Source organism: Alligator sinensis, unplaced genomic scaffold, assembly GCF_000455745.1.
Source record: "Alligator sinensis unplaced genomic scaffold, ASM45574v1 scaffold547_1, whole genome shotgun sequence".
Taxonomy (NCBI): domain Eukaryota; kingdom Metazoa; phylum Chordata; order Crocodylia; family Alligatoridae; genus Alligator; species Alligator sinensis.
This window is the reverse complement of record NW_005842217.1, coordinates 1,788,314-1,810,791: the sequence shown is the minus strand read 5'-3', so window position 1 is coordinate 1,810,791 and position 22,478 is coordinate 1,788,314. Positions and strand designations below refer to the sequence as shown.

At 42.5% G+C, this 22,478-nt stretch overlaps 1 protein-coding gene across 2 annotated transcripts in view; it reads right to left on the bottom strand.

Annotated features, from left to right (window-relative positions):
* Nucleotides 1–6,691: 6,691 nt before the first annotated feature.
* Nucleotides 6,692–22,478, bottom strand: part of AGO4 (argonaute 4, RISC catalytic component) — a 23,395-nt gene continuing 7,608 nt past the window's right edge. Inside the window, exons 9-18 of one of the 2 annotated variants that reach the window (XM_025208041.1) lie at nt 22,137–22,265; nt 21,824–21,957; nt 19,525–19,709; nt 19,085–19,244; nt 18,057–18,372; nt 16,596–16,730; nt 14,978–15,079; nt 14,541–14,740; nt 10,100–10,511; nt 6,692–8,444 (exon numbers count right to left, since the gene is read on the bottom strand). In XM_025208041.1, the coding sequence (XP_025063826.1) occupies nt 10,403–10,511; nt 14,541–14,740; nt 14,978–15,079; nt 16,596–16,730; nt 18,057–18,372; nt 19,085–19,244; nt 19,525–19,709; nt 21,824–21,957; nt 22,137–22,265 (1,470 nt within the window). In that variant the 3' untranslated portion in view covers nt 6,692–8,444; nt 10,100–10,402. Of the gene's footprint in view, nt 10,512–14,540; nt 14,741–14,977; nt 15,080–16,595; nt 16,731–18,056; nt 18,373–19,084; nt 19,245–19,524; nt 19,710–21,823; nt 21,958–22,136; nt 22,266–22,478 lie in introns of both variants that reach the window. The other variant, XM_006027004.3, reaches the window with a different exon arrangement.

Genomic DNA, 22,478 nt, shown 5'->3' with positions numbered 1-22,478 from the left:
GGGCTCAGAGCGAGGCTGAGCAGCTGCTGCAGGGCTCTGGCAGTGCAGTGCAGTGTAAGGACAGGCTGCCTGGGCAGTTATCCCCAAATAACCTGCTCAATCAACTTGAGCTGGGCAGGCAGAGAACAGCCAGCTCCCACACTAATGCCTGGCTGCACCCCCTCGCCCAGCACCACCGTGGGCCTCCTGTCTTTCTGTGCGCGGGGTTGGAAACGGAGAGACGCGCATGCTCTTGTGTTTCTAAAGCCCTTTGCCCTGAACCCGCCTCGGGGTTCCCGTGAGTCTGGATAGATCCACGCGCGGCGAGCTCGCGCATGGACATGTCCCAGGCCGCCGCCACGACGCTCGAGGGAAAGCTTGCTGAACCCCCCGCCGGACGCTCGGGACAGCCTGGAAACATCCCATGACCGCGGCGTGCCTTTTAGCTCGAGAGCGAGCGAGAGACGGAGCCCCAAGGCGCGCATTTTCCCCCGGGGGAAGTCGTCCATCTCTGAAAACAAGCAGTCATTAAGTGGCTCATCGAGCACCCCGGTCGTTACCGTCCCACTGTAACGATGGTTGCTGCAGCAGGAAGGCCGGGGCAGAGTAACGCAAAGGGAGGAGGCAGTCGTGCGACGTTGAATCCGCAGGGGACGTGGAAGCGCCTTCCCGTATCTCTAGGTCAAATCTGTTTCTTCAGGTGGGACCGGGACTTCTGATCAAAATGTCCTTATGCTCACGTTACCGAACCACCCATTAAATGACTGCCATAGTAACTAAGATGCCCTACAGCACTGTCAGCTCTCAGAAACTGGAACAGTTTGTATTTCCTAAGGGGTTTATAGCCTGTTTGGCAGGGGATTTTTTTATTTTGAGACTTGTTTTCACTGCCAGTCCAATGAGTGAACAGTAGGGGATATGCTTATTTATTTGCAGCTTTTATTCAGTTTTTTGGTATGCGCCTTGTTGGCACATGGCAGACCCCTTGGTTGGTAGGACAGCAGGGGCACATTTGCTGGTGCCGTGGCTAAGAGCACTGCAGTCATAAAGCTGTGGCAGGAGAAGGTCTCTGAAAACTTGAGTATCTTGTGATGCCGCAAGCAGTGCGTTTTAGGAAGTAAATCTGTCCTGACTTTGCATAGCAGCCGATGCTATGGGTGGAAGGGGGGGTCCCTGTCTAACTACAGGCCTGAGACTCTGGTGTCTGCATCTAACTAGATCCCTTCAGCTGCCACATGTCCCATTTCAGAACCGATTCACTTCCCATCCCACCAAAGCACTGCCAACCAGAGATGACGGGGACCCAGCTAAGCAAAAGGATGCCGATGTTCCCACATGGGAACATTGATACCTGGTGTATCAGTGCCTTAGGCAAAGGAAGGTCAAATGGCAATCCTCCCCTCAGGGAAGCAGAGGAGAATCTACATTCACGGCCTCACCAGGGTTTAAAACAAGGAGAAATGCAGTTCACTCTTTCTCGCTCTAGCTTGAGGAGCAGTCTCTGAGGCTGCTGCAGTGATAGCTTGTATTGTGTTCCCTTGAGGGCTTTACTTCCAGAATGCCCAGGTTGGAAAGGGGTCACAAAAATGAGAAGCGGAAGGTGTTTGCTGTAGCACCGTGCTGGATGATTAAGGTGGCCTTTCATGATTTGCACTGGTATGGATGGTGATCACTCATTTTCCTTAACACAAAGTGATCTAAAATTGTGAGGAGCACTTATCCTGCAGTTAAAGGACAGGACTGAGAAGCATGTAAAAGAATAACATGCTCTCTTGAGAGACTTATGATGAAATTTGCATGTCACAGATGGCAGGATCCAGTAGAACCAGAAGCTGGTCTGGATTTGAATTAGCACAACTGGCCAAAGGCAGTCAGTTTCTACACCAAAATATTAAATGAGCTCTCCCTAAATAACTTTTCAGAGTTATTTGGAATGATGACCTTATGTGTGACCTTACCATAAGCAGCACAGAGCTCGCTGGCATCATTTCAGGTGAATTCAATGCAGCCCAGGAAATAACTGAAAATAAGGACCAGCGTTCATCTTGGTTTTAAATCATGGGTCATGGAATTTAGCAAAGGAAAATATACTCAGAACAGGTCTGTTTGCTTCAAGCTAGTTTTAGAATTATAGGAAATAGGGCTGCAAGGGACTCTAACCCCTCTTCCTATCCCAGGGCAGGCTCAGCTTCATTTAAAACATCTGGACAGATGTTTGTTTCAGTGACTGAGATGCCCCAACCTTCCTAGGAAATCTATTTTAGTGCAGTCTGGTCAGTAGTCAGGGCCTGTTTTCCTATTTGCTTAGGAAGGACTTATGGAGGAAACTCCTGATTGGATTCATGGGAGTTACCCAGATCAGTGATTTATACACCAGCAGCAAGAGAAAGCTATCTTGCAGTTGGATTTCTGAGCATAACTCAGTGCTGAAAGTTCCTTGGAGCCGGTAGCAGCAACAGCATCTGAAGAGCCAGTGCAGGGAGTGAGGTGTGTTTGTGTTCACAACTGTGCACTTGTTCCTCTGCCTTGCACATAAATGCAGAACCCATTGCTGATGTAATTACTGAGAGTCAAACTATGGGAAATTAAACCCTGAGAGTTGATCATGGCAACATTCTCCCACCAGAGACATCTTCCTCCTGACCTCATCACGGTCTCAGGCCCTGATCCTGCAATCTTGTTCCTGTAGATGGAGCACGAGTTCAAGGCAGACCCTGCCCTCAGCCAATACTAGATGGCAGAAATGGGGCCTTAGAACCTTTTTTTATAAAGTAACAATTATGGTGCAGGGTCTGTTGTGTTTAGCATCTCCTTGGCAGCATACCACCATCACTGCATTAGCTTCTTTTGTACGACAGAAGCTATGTCTGTATCGTTATCTTTGTGAGCTTTGGCATTTTTGTCGATTTGGGAGCTCTTGGCCGTCAGAGACATTACCAGGGATCACTATGTGGAAGTGGATCTCATCGATCCCCACTGCATTAGCTATCAGTGACTAAAAAGGGAACCTTCATAGCTCACAAATGTCTTCCAAGGTCAGTCCTCAGATGGGTAGAAACTAATTGAAAATACGTCATAGCAATTTGGTGTAAGTAGAGCAAGGGGTGGGGAGTCAGGACTTAGGAGGTCCATTCCTGGCTCCACCACTGACTCCATAATACACCCTTGTTCCTCAGTTTAATCCTCATGGAAATCAGTACCAGTAACCAATACATTCTTTCAACAGAGGGGGAAGAGCATGGACCTCTGCAGCTTAAGGAAGAAGCAAAGCAGTATCATGCAGGGTGAAGAATAGACTTCTGTATTTCAAGCAGCCCCAAGTCAAAACATTTTCTATTCAAAAGATTTGCCTACTCTTTCTGAATATAGATGGACAGATGAACACACAGATAGTGGTGTCTTAGGAAATGGGGGTTAGCAATAATCAGTGATCCAGTCATTTCCACTTCAACTTGGAAAGCTAGAAGGAGCCCTCTGAACAAAGGAGACTGACTCTGGAATAATTCTCAAACCATTTGTATTTGAAGTTGCCATAAGAGCAGCAGCTCTTATGGCTGGAGTCATAAGCATAAAATGGATTAGCAGCTTTGGCAACATATTTAATGGAACCACACTAAAGCTTATCTGTTTTAAAAGTTGGTCAGGTTCAAGGGTGATATTTCACTGCTTAAGTGCAACAGAGGTGGTCCCCTCTTCTCTCCGATTAATCCTATGACTGGTGTTTCTGCACCTCTATCTACCGTCCCCCCACTTTGTCATATGCTCCCTACACCAGCCAAGAGGATTCCAGAGTCTTACCTCCTTGCCGGGAAACAGCAGCTCAAGGACTAGTTTTTCAGACCGCACCCAGCACAGCAATCAAGGATCTGTAGTTTAAATAAAAGGCTAGATTGTCAACCATTAATCAGATTAGCGTCAATACTGGATCATTCTAGTTCAGCTGTCATCACAACACCAGCGATTTGAGGGTCAAATGTGTAGCTGAGGCTTCAATGGTTTGGGGATGCCCACCAGACTGGCCAAAGCATCATCACTAAATGGTACAACAAAAAGACAATCAGGTAACAGAACTTAGATGCAGTACCAGGTTCTGTATCATTCCAAAAGGATTTAATCACCTACACAAACAGACCTAGCAGTGATATTGTTAAAGGAGAAAGAAGTTCACTCTTCTGAAGGGTAATCATACCGGACAGAGCTGCATTAGCCAAGGGCAGTGGTGACACCACCATCATCATCAAGAGTTTCAATTAACCAGACATGGTGTCACATTGGGTTTGTGTCATTTAAGTTCTCAGGTACAATTTCTACCAATCCTACCATAGTAGAAACCATTATTGGAAAAGGGATTGTACTGGAATTGTCCCTACCTTTACCTGTGCTACCAGGAAGGCTTTTGGGGCATTTGCTGCCAAATTGCGGAATGCTTATTTTACTACCGAGAACCTGATCCATAGATTATAATTACATGCAAGAGCAACAGGGATGATGGAAATCCAGAGGAACGATTGATGGATTTAGCCTGCTTTGGACCATGGTAACCAAGCTAAATAGACTCCAGTGATGATAGTAAAGACGACAGCAAGCAGAAACCCATGAAATACAAGCTGTCTGGATCATGTCATACCTCAAGGAAGACCTCAGAGGACAGAAGAAGCTGGAGGAGATGGTTGTTCTTACTTCCAATGTGTCCTGTCTCCAGCTCTCTGCAGTTGCCATGTTTGTTTTTGTCCCAGTAGCAACTCACTGCTGGAACCCAGTTTCCCTCTGCAGCCAATATTCCCCATGAAGTTAAATATATTGAATACTGATGGAAATACATCATCTATTTTTGTAATCAGTCCTTAATTCTAAACACATCTTGGAAAAGGTTGAAGATCAGGTATCTATTGTTCTTACAGTAGGGCAGAACCAGCAACAAGTTTACGATATCAGGATTACGTAGGCATTTAATCTGAAGGACAACTGGGGTCTTCAGAGTCTGCTGTGGACATCATGCACTCTCCCCACAAATAAAGGCATCTTACTAACTGGGTAAATATCTTCATACTTTGTTTAGAGGCTTGACAAACATAGACCACACTCATCCCTCCTCACCCCCTACACTTCAGGCCTCATCAAAAGGGAAAAGAGTTATGTTAGTCATTTAATGACATCACCCTTCCCAGTTAAGCAGGCAACCTCCACCATCAAGTTGTCCCCTTTTCTCTAGCTTTTCTAGCTCCCAGTTGCCCAAATCAGTGATTTTCAACTAATTTGGCACCCCTTGGAAAATGCCAGCTCTTAGCTGTCACTCATTTGTTGACTACAGAAAAATAATAAAGACATTCTTCTATTGCAAGGAAGACCACAACAGGTCAGAATGCTTTTGGCATTATGATTTACAATTTTAAATCATTGGGCTTAATCTCGTGAATTATGTCCAGGTGTTTGTACACTTAATATTCCACAGCACCCTTACAAATAAATACATAAATCTCATGGCACCCCACAGCCCTAGATTTCAAATCTGAATGGTTTTTCACCTTAATTTCACTGTAAGTGTTTTGGGACGGAGTTGGCATGAAAATTCTTACTAGTATCTGCTGCCTTTGAAGTACTACTTGGAGGCAAAGCCTGTCTGATGGTGAGCAGCTTCTACTCCCAAATATACAGGAGCTTTACTACAAAAAAGGAGGGGGAAAAATAATTACAAATAGGAAGTGCTGGGTTATTATAGACACAGATTATTTTAAGTCAAGCATATGGCATTTATTTATAGACACAGATGTTTTTCCTTCTTGCCTGGCCAAAACATCTTTGCCCTTGTCACATTGCTTGTAGTGCTGAAATATGTTTCAGTTATTAGAAGGGAAACTAGCCCTCAATGTTTTTATTCACTCTTCTGGGAAATTAAATAGCTCTGTTTTTTTTCTATATTATTAGGTGAAAAAATAGAATTACTATAGCGAAACAAAGGAGGTTTGCTTTTTAGTCTACATCGTCTCAAAAGCTACTACCAGGTATTTCAGGAAAAGGGTAGAAAACCTTTATAGCATGACCTGCCTATAGGTAGGGTTTCCTCCTGGCTCCATCCCGTTAGAGGTTAGCCTAAGCACTCTGAAGCAAGCTGGTTTATACCCCTTTTAAATATAACAGGGGGTGTTATTCTTAAGTATTTAGTGTGTGTGGTTGGAGGGGTTGGGTTAGTTCCTACTAAGCACTGGAGAGCAACGGGACTGTGTTCCACAGGTTACACATTATTCATAGATGCTAGGGTCGGAAGGGACCTCAACAGATCATTGAGTCTGACCCCCTCCTGCATAGGCAGGGAAGAGGGCTGGGCCTAGGTGACCCCAGATAGATGCCTATCTAACCTCCTCTTGAAAACCCATCTAACCTCCTCTTGAAGACCCCCAGGGTAGGGGAGAGCACCACCACCCTTGGGAGCCCGTTCCAGACCTTGGCCACTCGAACTGTGAAGAAGTTCTTCCTTATGTCCAATCTAAATCTGCTCTCTGCTAGCTTGTGGCCATTATTTCTTGTAACCCCCGGGAGCGCCTTTGTGAATAAAACCTCACCAATTCCCTTCTGTGCCCCCGTGATGAACTTATAGGCAGCCACAAGGTCGCCTCTCAACCTTCTCTTGTGGAAGATTATGTGCAAGATTTAATTTACAATTTAAATAATGTAAGGAAGACATTGTTTACAAGCAACAATAACTGTTGCTCACTCTGTACATTGCATTTTTATTAGACATCAACAAGGAAAAACAGAACATTTGGCACAAGAATGCCAATATTTTTTTTTTATTTTTTGGACACATGAACACAAAATATCCCTGCAGGCTAAAAAAAAAAAAAAATACATTGCAAATTGTACACGACCAGCATCTTATCGCAACATGGGGCTGCTAACCCACCCATAACAGTTTAGAAAGAGTACCTCGTATTGCTATAGACATACATCCAGTCCAAATTTAATAAAATACAATTTTAAACATTACAAGTCTAACAATATAGAAACAAAAAAATTACATCATAAGTCAAAATGAACAAATGCAAACATTTTACATTGAAGTTTCAGCCTCTAGACATAGAAATATGAAAATGTCAATAGCAAGGTATAAGAAAACCTGTAAGTGATATTACAAGATCTTTCCTCAAATTTCACAAGGAAAAAACCTTGCAGTTGAAACAGTATTGATACAATGCCCTCCAAACTCTGCTTTCTTAAAATGAAAGTAGAGTTACTCCCTTGCTATTGAGCAAGAAAAATCCTACAGCACATCCACAAAGGTAGTTTTGGGGGGAAAAATTTTGTTAAACACTGTATCTGAACAAAAAGGATGCCTTTACCCATGTGACGGGCAAAGCTTTTGATATAGTAAATAAGCTCTGACACTTGTGTTTGGAACAAGATGCATACTGCATGAATCATGTTTGCCTGTATATCACAACCTTTTATGCCCTTTGGATGCAGCTACAGGCACTATGCTAAATTATAGTACTTACAGTAAGGATAAGCTGGGCCTGTCAATGTCTGAGACAGGCCAAGTTCTTTCCAGAGCTTGTTCAGAATTCAATTGTTTACCAAGAAAGTGGAATTGGTTCCAAAATGGGGCTTCTGCTGTCCTTTAATATCCACCACCCCCTTCCCCCAATGCGTTAAACTTTGCTACATTTAAAATCTTCCACACCACATAGCTAAACAGTGGCCAACAGGCTTTATTTATAAAAAAAAAAAACCAAACACCCTAAGAACTACATCTACAGAATGCACATCTTCCCATTGATTGACACATGCATAACGATTCAGTCAGTCCCAAGGGATTAATTCAGATAGTCAAGCTCAACCTCCAGACCCAGCTTTCAGAACTGCGTACAACAGTATTGCTGAAACTTTCATCTTGCAGTTACTAGCTTTGCAACTGCCCTGCAATGACAACTCCCACCTTAAATGTTCTTCATTTGTCTCTGCTTCTTAAAGGTACAGCACTGTATCCTTCCCAGGATGAGTTTCGTGATGTTTTAATACAAAATAGAGTTTAACTTCTTACTGTACTTCCCAAGACTAGCTGAGGTCTAACAGTCCGTACACTTCAAGGTCAAATATTCAGTCTAATTGCAGGCATACGAAGGAGAGGCTCTCACTTCACTCAATCTGAACTAGGAGTGCTTGGCACTGGACAACTAACTACCTGGTGGTAAAAATTAAGTCTCTTTCTTATGCACCCTGACTAGTAAGTCACCATTCTCACTTAGTGCACAAATCCACACAAAGATCTTTGATCTATCACCTAAAGGGTGCTCTCAATTTCTTTTCAAGGTGCCAAAGTTCTCCGTAAGTTGGGTCAGTCAAAGTTCATCCTAAAAGGGGTTTTTTTGTATTCTCCCTGAACAAATAGTATGAAAAGCAGCCATCTAGCTGAAGCAGCGGTCAGTCTCCCACCACGTCCTGATTTTTTATTACACAAGTGAGGTATTCTTTAAAGAAAAGAAAAAAAAAAGTTTAACAAATTTAAAACAATCTTATCTAAACCTGTCTACGCTACGTGCCAGGAGCAGAGTTTGCCTCAGTCCCATTTTCAAACAGAAAAGAAAGGTTAAACTCATTTTAATGAGACATACAACTCTGAAAGAAGGTTATAAAACTATTTTGAAGACTAACTTCAGTGTACTCTGGTACAACTGAAAGACAGCATTTAGAAATGTAAACTTTCATTTATTTACAAGCTTATTTAAAAGACCGAAGGAAAAAAAAAAAACAAAAAAACACAGCATTTCCTATTGCTAAGCTTTCGAGAGGGCTGGTTTCCAAGCTTTGGAACAGCAGACAATTTACAATTTAGCAGCAAACTCCACACCAATGTCGGAGACCACAGTGCAATTGTTGTTGACTTTCCAAACTCTTCTTAGTTTCCAAAGTGGTGGTGGTAGCTATTCTGAATCTAGGAATAAGAGTTCAGCCTGTGCTAATTCACATTAACCCTACAAGGAACCTAGTCTTAACATACCATGTTTGTGGGTTCCAAAAGTATTAAATGAAACCAAGTCCCTCTTCCTTATTACACATTTCAGTTGAAAAAAAGCCAAGCAAATTAAAAATACCTTACATTTCAAGGCTGGGACAGGATCAATATATTAGATTTACGATTGTTTAAAACATGCTGTTTAATGCAGTAGTGTGTGCAACCTAGATTCCCATGGGGGGGAAAAAAAAAAAGTTTAAAATGCTGGTAAAGCCTTTAGGTTGCTATCACACAACACATGTAGAACTATACAGATTGGCAAGCCTTTCCTACACAGAACACCTAGTTCTCAAGCTTATAAAAAAGTGGTAGACAGGACACCAACAGTGACTATAAAACAGTTAAAAATAATTCTTAAAAAAAAAGCATGGAAGTGCGTCTTTTCTGACTGGTTTCAGAAACTGCCAAATTGTGTGTTCAGAAAACGACACGAGAATGTTGGTTAAACTCATGCACAATCCTCAGCTAGAAAATTACATTGTCAGGGGGCTTAAAAAAAGAAATATTTATTGCCAAAAGTTAAACCTTCTATGAGAAAAAGTTTTAAAATCACTTAGATTTATCAAACCACACAGCAGCATAAAGTGGGCATTTTTGTAAAAGTCTGAAAAATATCTAAAAGCTAATTTTTTTTTTTAATGTTTTTGTCATTTTTAAAGGGGGGAAACGATGGTTCAGTACTTGCTACCATATCATGGCAGTATTATGTGTAACCATTTGTCATTTAAAACCTGGTGACAGGCATCACCACTATCTGGTTATGTTGCACATTCACAGAACAAGAACCACCTAGTTCAATTTGCAGTATAGTGCAATTGCTTTGCAGCCAGAGTCTGCAGAGATTAAAAAGATAATTAGGAAAACTGACAAAAAACTGCAATACCTGTGAAAGTTAATATTTGTTAAAAGGCATTTACAGTAGTGAAGTCTAAAATAGCTATTAAAAAACTATGGCCCCACATAATAGAACAATTACATTTAATTGGAGAAGAACATTCTATGCACGCTCGCTAAGCAGTGCGTGAAGACAGGGAATTAGTTATCTTGATAAACGAATGGGATGAGAAGATAACTTAAAAACCATAGCTAGCAAAATATTCAAATAGAAACCTTTCATGCCAAGTCCTTTAAAAATTTCAAAGTGATCAGCCTTTTGCGCCTTGAGGTAAAAATTCAGTCCAATGCATCAGAAGAGACAGTCTATGAATTTCTATTACTTAAAATAACAAAACAAATGGCTCAATTGTGTTGGTGCATCAGACGTTGCTGTGAAGTACAGATTCAGTGCGAATGTTCAGAGCTGCTGGTAATAGGCAGTCTGAAATAAACTGGGCCCTAACTATAAGCAGTAGGCTTTCAAAACATTTCAGGACTGCGTGGGTTGCCGGTTCTACTTCATCTTCCCAGATGCTCTCAAGCAAAATACATCGTATGCTGGGTATCATGGTGGATCTGTACAGCTTTCGCCAGAGCTTGGGGGTCACGGCCATTGCTCTGTCCTGAAACATGGCTGCCTTCAGCACTGTAAGACATGCAGATACATTGAAAGGGTGATGCATAACGAACCTGCTGAGTTAGTCAAGATTCGCTTTTCTGGCTACATGGATAAACTGGTCTCTGAGCTAAAACTTGGGCCGATAGCTGGTGATCACAAGTCAGCACGGGGCAGACTTTAATCCTCCTAGCCTTTATACTGCTTACCATTTGAATGCGTTACCATTTTATAGAATCGGTTACCCAAGGATTTCATTAGCCCGGTCTCCCAACACCTGTGAAGTAAGGATCCCCAATATACAATGATGCCAGGAATCAGGACAAAGGTAGGATCAGAAATTATAGTATGTAGGCTTATACTTCTGATCAATGCTGGCTCAAAATACAACATCCAAAAACCCCTCCAACCTCTTTAGTTAGCAACAGTAACAAGAACCTCAGTTTTAAGTGAGCAAGGAGCTGGAGAGGAGGAAACCCAGTTTTTATAGTGGCTTTATTTGCATTAACTTCAATACAGGGGCAGGAAAGCAAGGCAGGGGGGCAGAGGGGGGGAAGGGAGGTGTGTTATATTTGCAAATTTAAATATAGTAAATCTCTGTTTTTCCAAGAGGGAAGAAAAGACTGAAAAGCCAGCCAACCACACAAAGGTCTGTCTTTGTAACAAAAAAACCCTCTTTTCATCACAACCTCAGATTTTCAAGTAAGTCCTAACTGTTCGTTTTAGTACTGTATTTACTCGAATATAAGACGACTCTGATAATAAGATGACCCTCCCCAATAATTAGATTTTATATATACCAAATTTATAAATTTGTTGCAATTTTCCACGTATAGAATCTAATTACTGGAGATTTGCCTTGAATCTTTCCCCCTCCCATTGCTACAAAAAGGAAAATACATCTGGTGGGGAAGGGGCAGGTAGCTCCTTTGCCCTCAGCTTCCCTCCAGTTTCTTGCTGCTGCAGCCACTAACCCCTTTCCTTACTGTCAGACCCTGCTCCCCTTGAGCACATGGAAGTGAAGAGCCAATTTAAAAACAATAACCTTAAAATTAAACATAGCTGTAGTAATTTGCATATGGTACCCATAAATTTCAGTTCATCCTGAATTGCTTCATATTACCTTTTTTTGAAACTGCTGCAAGTTTTAGCACAGGTATTCCATAAACAAGCTTTTAAGCAGCACTCGGGCCCCTACTTATATAGAGTACAAACTATGTATGATATTTGTCCAAAACCAAAAGGCTCATGATTTACCATGTAGTTCACTGGGCTGGGCTCCACCAGGGTCAACAGGATTTCAAGCCATGGTGACGCCACAGCTCAGCACTGCTCAGTATGTGCATGTACCCCAGATACTCCCCACAAAGGATCCATGTGCTAATTAGCTCTTCCACTCATGACTGGAACCCATATTCTTGTCACAAGTCCTGGGATGCTCCAAAAATGTGTATGCAGATGAGGTGCAGGGCAACTTGATCCAGCTTTACCTAATGGCGGGGGGTGGTTGGGCCACACTAATCATGTGTGACAGGCTGAGACAAGGAGTAACAGAGGGATTCTAGGTGAGCTGTTTGGGGCCCAGTTTGGCAATGTTTGCCAGGCATTTAAGGCTAGTGAAGAAAAAGGAATGACTGGAAATGGGAGAGAAAGGCACAGCTCAGTTATGGAAATGAAAAAAGTCAAAATGTATGCAATGTAGTGACTCACTATGACCTGAAAGAGTTGATGGGGGCCTGACGTCGTAGAAGGTGGGGGGGGGGGGGGGGGGGGAACCGTGCATAATAGGCACTACCGTATCGTATTCAGATGGATTATGTTGACCTACAGAAGGGGAAACACCATGACCAAGAATACCATGACCTGGCAGGGGAAACACCATGACCACTAAAGGAGGTTTTCCTAGTCACTGGGAATAATCATTTCTCTGGCAGGTTGATTTCCAGTCGGAAGATGTTGGCTTCACGTCCACTTTATTTTGACTTTATGGAAATGGGAAACTCCTCCCTAGCTTGCTCGTGCAGCCATATGGCTGAGGGCAAGCAAAACTGGGGGGCATCTGAAGCCCAAGCCCATGGACTTGGGCCTCCAACGTAGGATGCCTGCCAAATGATCTGTAAGCATCTGAAGTCCCAGGTGGGTGTGGAGGATGTTTGCCAGTAGTAGGGCCATATATGATTCTTGAATGACTCACGGATTTGGAATCACTTTGGCTTGGAACACAAAAAAAAAGTCCTAAAAAACGGCACAGGGCAGAGGGGTCCATCAAACTGTCCATGACAAACCTGCTGCTGGCAGGCAGAAATAATCGACCACCTCTTCTGGGACTACCTATTACACCTCTCTGGCACATGGGAAGTCCATGTGCTACTCCTAGTGGTGACAGGTTTCAGAAACCTGACCAGGGAAGCAGTTCTCTACAGGCACCTGACCAGACAGCAAGGGACCCTGACAACTCTCTTCGACCAGTTCATATCCTGCTTCAGGTATGTACTGTGGAAAGCCAGGAATCTGCACAGACCCCAGTCGAGCACTGTATTAAAATGGGACTAAGTGAAATGCACTGGTACTACAGGAAGACAACAAGAAAGAAATGGCAGATCTCTAGTGAAGAGGGGTCTGGTATAGACTTTTTCCATGAGTAGACCCTCTGAAGACAGCAGTAAGTGGGGGTACAGGTATGGAGATAGGTGCGCAGGCACATGGTGCAAACTGTATAACAGGTTTTTAGTGTGCTTTGAGCTACCAAGTGAACCACAGGGGCCACTTGGCAGAGAGAGAGAGAGAGAGAGAGAGAGAGAGAGATTATAAATATCTATATAGCAAAGGAGAAGGGGGGTTCCCATCAGCATTTCTAACACCAGGGGAGGGTGTCAAAGCTTTCTATGGCCTTTCCAAGTGGTGGTCTGGCTGGTCTTGTGGTACCTCCTGGTCCAGCACTCCTTCCCCTCCATCCTCCCCCACCTTTTAAAAAACATTTTTTTTAAGAGCTACACACAAAAAAAAGGGTTCCCATCAGCACTGAAAGCCTAAGCAATGCCTTAAAGGCAGAAAAGGGACTGATAGCATTTGGGGTATGAGGAGTGGAAGAGGGAGACTCAAAGCACAAAAAAAGGCAGTGGTGGCAAGTGAGCATGAAGTGAAAAGAAAAGTGAAAGCAAAAGGAGCAATAACCAGAACAACAACAGGATTGAGGATGACAGAGGGAACACAGGAGCAGAGGAGAGTGAAAGAGAGAGCTGAGGCAGCAGAAGACATTGGGCAAAGAACGAAGAGAATGACAGTGGCATGATGACATACTGGCACATCAGGAGCAGCATGGCAGGAAGACATGGAAAATGAAACGAGATGGCAGAGACAATCAGAGACTGTGGATAAAGGTAATACTAGCTGGCAATGGGACGGAGATGGGAATGACAATGAACAGATATGTCTTTTTGGAAAAGATACTGTTTGAAATATTGACAGGTGGAGCATCTAACCAGCTTGATCATGTTTCAATACTAAAAGACTTAGGAATTCACCTTCTGGAACACAGAAGGGTATAAACATTTCTGGAAGAGATATGCAGAGGAAAGTATTAAAAAAAGCTAAAATTCATAGCACTGGGAGAAACGCCAAGGAAGATGGTGATTGTAGTATGAATGTATACAGATTTATTAGAGGCAGAAGACATAGAAAGGTGGATGGAATGGTGTGTTCCGAGAGTAATGCGGGTAGAGAAAGTGCAGAATAAATATGGTATCTGGACAGGGGCATGGCAAGTACGAGTAGTGTTAAAAGCAAATGAGTGGACCCCAGGTGGGGCACAGTACCTGTCACCTGTGATCCAGCTGGATCAAACCTCTGTTCAATGTGTGACAACAGATGACATGTGTTTCACCCACGAGTGGATCCACTATGGAGGGACACATCCTGCCATGGCTAAACTGCTTCATTTGGCAATGTCTTCTTGTACCCTAAATTTTACTCTTCATTTACAAGGACAAATCTGTTTAAATAGTCTATTGATGAGCATACAGATAGAAAGGCCTTACTAGTGGGCAAAAGACTGCTCACCTGTCATGATCCTTGTCCACAAGGTGGTATCTTGCCCTAAATGCTACCAGCCTGGCATAGTATGCAGGAGCTGGAATGGAGACTGATCGTGTACATCGGACATATGTGTGACACAGTTGGTAAGTCAGCAGCTGCAGTTCATCTGCGGTGAAACAGTTGTCATCCCACAAGACCTGATAGTGAGATGGGCGGCTGGTTCCCTGGGGGAGAAGACAGATAAGGTGGTTAAAGCTCTGGCCCCTCTAAAATCAACATAAGGCATAAGTTTCTATGCTCTATTGATAAGTCAGCATCTCATAACCAAATCTTCAGGCTTTGGTAAAGCTGATGCAACTACAAGGCTGCTCAAGCTGAAAACGTAAGATGCTGCCATCCCTGAGTGAGAGCTGTTGGTATCTTGCTCTCACAACACAAACTCAGCAGTACCAGTGGATTACCTGAATCCCTGCATGACTACAGAGGTAAAAGTCAAACTCTGAAGGATGTGTGATGGTGCTGTCTACAGTTGTGCCTGCTGGTACGTTACCACTTTTACCCACCTATAGGGAGAAAAATATAGAATTAGCATATTTATTTCTACAAGTGCTATGGAACTCCCTTGCTAGAACCGATTTTAAGCTGTTGGTAAATTTAGAACTCTTGAAGGTGAAGAAATGCTAAAGTCCTTTTTTTTAAAAAAAAAGGATGAAATGGCATTCATTTTTGGGAGCCTTGCTACAGACCCCACTATTCCCCAGACCCCACTATTCCCCACCATCCCAGACCTTTACCAGTTATAACATGGTTGAAATGTGTAAGGTTATCTGAAAATCCCAGTCAGGGTATAATTTAAACATGGCTGCTCCTAACATCATTATAATTGTAGAGTGAGGGTTTGGACAGGTATTCATTTGCAGTGCTACAAAATGTCTTAGCACTTTGTAACACTACAAAAATATAGGCTACAGAGACATTCCAGCCTCCCCACCTCCACTGGAGGGCTACAAAGTTGCCTCAAAGGAAAGCTCTCCAGCCAAGAGATGATAGGGGAATCCTTGGGCCCCACACCGACCACGGGAGGTTTATCACTAACAGACCGCCCTCTCTTCTGCCAGGGAAGTGGGTAGGCTGTCAGTGATCAGCAGGCAGCTGCAGAAAAGCAACAGGTGCTAAAGACAGCCCTCTACCACCCGTGGCATTAGCAGGAGCAAGGAGAACTGCTTTCCTCACTATACTATCCCTCGTAATGCCAGACATCTGCTGGGGTGCAAGAATTGCTGTCATCCCTTTAAAAGACCCTGCAAAAACCAGGACCCTTACAACAGTGGTAGCAATTCTCACAAAAGGTGGCTCTGTCACAGCCAGAGTCAGCAAAACTGGAGATCTGCTGGCCTCAGTGGCCATAACAGAACTGCCCCTGCCCAGCTCTGCCATTCAGTGACCAGCTCTCTTGAGGACTCTTCAAGAAGCAGTAGCAGCAGGGTCCCAGCAAGGCTCCCTGACAGTTCACCTATCAGAAAGCCAGTTGCTCTTTCTCTGTACAAGTGTTACACATAGTGCTATAGAATTGGGAAAATCCTCTCCCAAACTGATATTATCACTTTCACTCTCATTGTAGTGCTGTAAACAGCTCAAATGGTTGTATGCTTGCTTTTCAGCACTACAAGGATGTATTTAGGTCTACAAATGTAACACCTGTCCATTGCCTAAAAGCAAGGCATAAATTTAGGTACATTACTGAAGCCGTAGATTCCTTCTGCAGTCCTGTATATACCATTCTACTGGGTCTCATATCCATCAACCAAACTTAAGACCAGGAACTTTTCTAAGAAGAAAGGCCATGGTTGTGTGGAGGTTGTGACATGAGCAAAGTCTCTCCCATTTATTTAGACAAAGTAGGCAAGATTGCTGATCCCTCAGCTTGGTGTTATGGATCACCTGCTACAAAGCCCACTCTGTTATGAACTACTTCATCCTGCAAAGTAGAACTAACCCACTGTGTTAGTGAGTGACCCGAATGTCACCCATTACCCAGCTGTTCACCCATTAACAGAATTTATCCTTAAAATTACTTGCCCTTTCAGTTTTGTCAGCACAGAATAGTCTGGTGTGATGCCTTTTCTGCACAACAATGTAGGTTATTCCTGGTCTATAATCTTCTTCCAAACTAATGCAGGCCTTCCGGATTGCTATCAATTCTGGCCACGCAACCTAAAAGATTTAAGAGTTGAGAGCTGCAAATCATATAGGCGACAGTATCCTCCTTGTTCCTCTGAACGGGTGCAATTTTGTAAAGAAGAAGGTTTAAAAACAAGATAATTGCACTCTGTTACTCATGTGGAGAGCATCAGGAAAGTTCAAAATGTTGCTTATTAGAACTAAGGAATCTTGTCCCTCAAGATCTGAATTAAAAGCCAGTGTTCTCACCTGAATTTTCTAGGGGAGTTATGTTAAACATGAACTACAAACAGGTCAGCTACCTATATGCAGCCTAAAGGATCCCACGTTTTTATCTCTAACATGCAGTCCCTATGGGGAGGAATGTGGCAGGCAACTGCATAGAGATTATTTCACCCATAATGGAAAAAACTTTTGACTTATGTCAAAACAAATGTAACTTTTTCAGAAATCCGTATTGGGGTTTTAATGCCTGTGTGAAGGTGACAAAGCCTCTTGTGGCAGTCCCTGGGATGAGACACTTAGCATGGGATCAACTGCACTCAGCCCTTTGTATAGTACTTGGGAAGACGGAGTGAGTAGACATTTACAAGATTCACATTTGTAGCCTTGAGGAGTCCTGGTGCTTATCTACATCAGAAGTTCAAATGCAATAAGCCAAAGATATGGAGTTTGTAAGTGCAATAGCTGCTCTACAATAAATCCGCATGTGGACATGCACAGTACACAAAAGGCCTCTATTCCACCTACTAGGCATCTAAGTGGACTTAAATACCTAAGTGAGATTTTATTTCACACTGCTCAAGTCCTGAAAAATCAATCAATGCATTTACTTTTGTAACATACCGCCATCTCATGCTTAAGACTGAGTCATGAAAAAGCAGCAAGAAAGAGGAGGACCCACCCACCTTTTGCATTAACTGTTTTTCAGGGACTGTAGCAAGGTGGAATAGAATTGCACTTAGGAAGCTAACTCTACTTACACACTTAAAAGGTAGAATACAGCCTGTCCCTAAATGCAAGATAACTGCACTCCTTTCAAAGCAGAGTAATCTACCTTATAGAAAGGCACTGAGAACATCCACACAGGGAGTCAGTGTGAACTGGCTATTGTACTGTAAACTGGATTTAAAAGCGTGTTGCTCTCTAACCTGAAGGTAGGCAAGCTCTAACCGTTTCAAAACTGAAGCTCAAAGCTGTCAAGCTACTCTGAGCCAGATGTGTTGGCAACAGTCTTCCTCTCAGTGGATAATACATGTAAAAGGGAGCGGAGGCTGTCAGGGAATGTATTTCTACTAATATTTGCATTCTGAAGCACAAGATGTCATTCATACCCAAGGGGACATTGCTGGAAAATACCTGTTTCATCTGCCCCTCTGATACTCCTCCCCGGTAGTAAATGATCCGAGTGGGCTTGAAGCGGGTGGATTTGTAGAACTGGATCAGCAGCTCCCGCACCATGTTAGTCAGGTCCTGGATCACTTCCTGACTGTACAGCAACTCTTGGGAGGTCTCCTGACGGGAGGTCTGCACACGCACTGTGGCGCAGTAGCGACTAGGGTGGCCATCCATACTGCCTACCACAGCAGCAATAGATGGTTTCTTCCCATCCCCAGCAGGAGGGTGAGTGACATCTGCCCCCAGAAAGATCACTGGTTGCTGGAATACAGAGGGCCTGTCCAATTTAAAAAAAAAATGCTTAATCAAAAATGCCAAGCAAGGGAAAACAAAATTACACCTAGCAAGTCATCTGACAAAGAAAGGTTAGGAAAATAGTTTGAAATAATCTCTAGAACCAAAAGCATGCTAGACACTTTGCAGAGAATCAAAGAGTTTATGATCTAGAGAGGGCAGGCAGGGAAAATGGGAAAGGCAGTACCCAAAAGCAGACTGAAAGGTGAGATTACAAGCAAGTAACTGCCACAATTCACTTGCTTGCCCATTTCATTTCTCTCACTTGTTAGAGGTGCTCCATATGTAATAAGGCAGTTAAAAATAAATTCTTTTGCTGGAGGACAATACTAAATGCAAGAATCCACAAAAGACTAGAGCTCTAGTCAATCTGCTGCATGTAACTGAGAACCTAGACAACCTCTGAGCTCTGCCATCTTATTTTACTCTAACCTTTGCGCAACCCTTTCAGTCAGATCTCTAGGCAGATTTGAACTCCCCAGGTGCTCTTTACCAATTAACATACCAAATAGTGTCACATAGTTTCAGTGCTCAATTAGAATGCATTCTCATTTGTCTTATTTAATACACAAGCAGACTATGTCCAAGATGCATGTTGTGTTCAAAGGTATCATTCTGGTTACTAAAAGGTAGACCAAAATAATCACTTTGTCTGCTAAATTACACCTATACAAAGGCTTTACATTTGATCTCACCTTTGATGAGGTACAAGCACATTGTTGATTCCCCCAAGCTTGGCATTTATCTTCAGACAAAGGTTAGATAGAGTTTGTGGTGAGGTTTTCACCACATTCTTCACCTGAACACACTGTGTGGCCATTCCTAGGAGAGTGTCACCAACACGCTTCACCTCAGCTGCAACAGGAAAGCAAGAAAGTGGTTCTGATTACATGAACCTCCTCCTCCCCTTGTAAAACATCTGAAAACTAAGTGCCAAAAGGCTCAACAAATTCCAGTCTGCTCTTTGGTACCATGTGTGTATGTTGACAAAACAATGACAACTGCCCAACTTCTAAGAAAAGCTTCATCCTAGCCAAAGGCATTGACGCTCTCTACCCATCTCCTCATTAAGCACATGAGTACATGTATCGTACGACAAGTTAACTATGTGGGATGTTAGAACTCCTCTTCATACCATACACAGGTGTCTTCCCGGGCAGGATCACCACTATTAGCTGCAGGCCAACATAAGTTAGTTTCAAATGTTTAAACATGGGCTCCACGCTGTCTGCACCCTGGGCGTATTTACAAAAGCACGGCTGGCCCTGAATCGGCATCCCTGCATCCTTGGAGATCTTGCGCAGCTGATCCGTAAAACTCCTGTAAAACGAAAGGAGTATTAAAGAAACTTATTTGGCAAACCGGTCCAGATAATTCCAGTAGCATTCTGAATCCTCTGGCAGTTGGGTACTTACAGTGCAAGCTACTTCATACTATAGTCACTCTGTACCACCGAAACTCTCTAATCAATTATATTACAGAGCTCACAGGTAAAGTTCTTATTTTATCTTGGGAGAAACTATATTAGTTTTGCTTTTTAAGATTTTACAAGTACTGAGAAAACTAACGGTCAGCTGAAATGTTTAATGCGCATTTCCAAACCAAAGACAATTTATTGGCGTATCTGGCAGATTCCTGTTCATTTATCTAACTAACCTAAACATTAACATCCCCCATACATTACAACTGTTCCAATGCTTTCTCTGCTGAAGAAATTCATATCGCTGACATTTTGGAAGCTGAACTGGCCATGATTTTTTCACGTAGGTCAAGCGCCTTTGGCATGGCTTGAGGCAATTGGATTTAGGAACAAAAGGACCTTATTCTGAAAGTTCTTATACAAAAATGACTCTCTGAGGTCAGGTATTTGCATGCAATCAGACTGCATCACCTTAAAAGCATATGGAGTTTATTTGAGCAAGGAAAGGGAATTCTGTCCACCCATCATATACATGACCTCTTATATTAAAAAGCACTCACTACACCCACATCAAATACCATTTAATATTGCTGGGGGTGAAACAATTTATTACAGGAAGCAAGCCACTGAAACTGCAGCAATAAGCAAAATTGCTATTTAAGCACAATAATTATGGTTGAATTAAAATGTATACATACGAAACCCATTTATGTTTTCAAACTAGCTAACTTGTTTTCATTGTGCATAAAACCCAGGAGCAAATTCAATCTATAAGGTAGACAAAGTAAAGAAAATAATGCAGTGTTAAGGACATTGCTAATTATTCCCCCAACAATTCATCAACCAAGATCTTATATCTTAGAGAGATTTCTGTACTAAGCAAAAAGACAGCATTCCACATTGGTCACCACCTGAAGGATCAGATTTAACTGTAAATGTTTTGCTGTGTTCATTTTATGAATTGCAGTAAAAGCCTCATCTCCTCTCCAACCTGACCAGGTCTATTCTGCTCACATAGTGGAAAAAAATCATGCTGGACTGAAAGCTTCAGCACGTGCAATTAAGAAAGCAACCACTGTCTGAAACCAGCATAGTACTGACAAGGCTCATGAAATGCTCTTGAAATGGTCTGCTTGCTTGCTTTCGTAGAATTGAGCCAGACTGCTATAATCCAAAAATCATGCATGTAAAAACTGTTCTCTCTCTTCGGGACCCATAATCAAAGCTTCTAACATTACATTGAAGCATTGGCAATTAACAGGACAAGGCAACAAACAGTTTTAAGTTTAACATTCTGCAAACCATCATATATGTTTATGGAACTTCATACCAAACAATCTGCATTAGATTCAAAATGTGAAACAATTTAAGTCCAGAAAAGTCACCTGAACTGTGTAAAAAGTCAATTCAGGAAAATGCTGCCTATGACCACTGAAGAGCTCAAAAGAAATGTACCCTGTTTTCACACTACTATGTCATAAACAGCTTGTAGTCTAGCCGCCCTTGTCAATAAAAGACAATGAAAGGAGATGGTTCTTAGGACATTTGGCCATTAGAAAGCTTACAGGAAAAGGAAAAACTCTGGTATATGTGGAGTGGGGGTTCTTCAAGGATAAAGAGCAAAACAAAAGGCAAGTCGGGGTCAAGAAAGAAGACACAGGAATCAAGAGAGAAACACTGACAGAACGCAGGTAGCAGAAGACGGTGCAGGAAAAAAAAAAAAAGAACGAATATTCAGGTAAGAGCTGCCTCCAAAGGATGAATGCAACTGCAGTGTAAGCAACTTAATCCCTTTTTGTTAGATAACAGTTTAGAGAAATCTGCCAATTTAGACTGTAGACTTTGTTATTCCCAACTTTAACATGTAAATATTAAAGCTGCTACAGGCTCGTGGCTTCCTGGACTAGAGGAGTCTACATCAGGTTATCCCAGTGTAGTGCATGTTATCTTTCCAAAACATGGTAATATATGTGTAAGAGGTACATAACTTTGCTGCAAGTAGGAAGCTACTTACTTTAACAAATCTTCCCTGCATTGTTTCTGAGGTGCGAAGCAGGCAACAGCCCAAACTTTAATCTCAATGCCAGCATAGAACTGTTTCCCCCGCATGTCCCAAACCCCCTGGTTTGGTGTAGCTACCGTTTTGTTCTAGGTAAAGACAAAAGCAAATTATAATAATGAAAAACAACATTCAGGTTGGTAAGGCAGCAAACAGTATTCTCAAAAGGCTTGTGTGTATTATAAACATTTAAGCTGCAATGCACTGATAGCATATTATAACTCTGATTAATTATAACAGGCAGTTTTACAAGTCAACTATAACTTACCCTGCCTCCATACTGCAGCATTGGTGCTGGCAATACTCTGCCTGTTAACTCTGTCATTTCGTTATGGACAACAATACCAAACTCCTTCAGATATGGATCAGGTCCACCTACCATACTGTTACTCTTCACCTGGAAAGGAAAAGAACACACTCATAACTATAAAGTCTCAGGTGATCGTCTTTACTTGCATAATTAGTTCAGAGTGGTTCAAACCAGAACCCTTAAGATCAGTTTCTTGAACTTCCATAATTTGGGGTTATTCTACTTATTCATCAAGGGCAAAAAGTTGCATGATTTCTGGTGCCATGGTTCAGTGGAAGCTATTTGAGATAGCAAAGATGC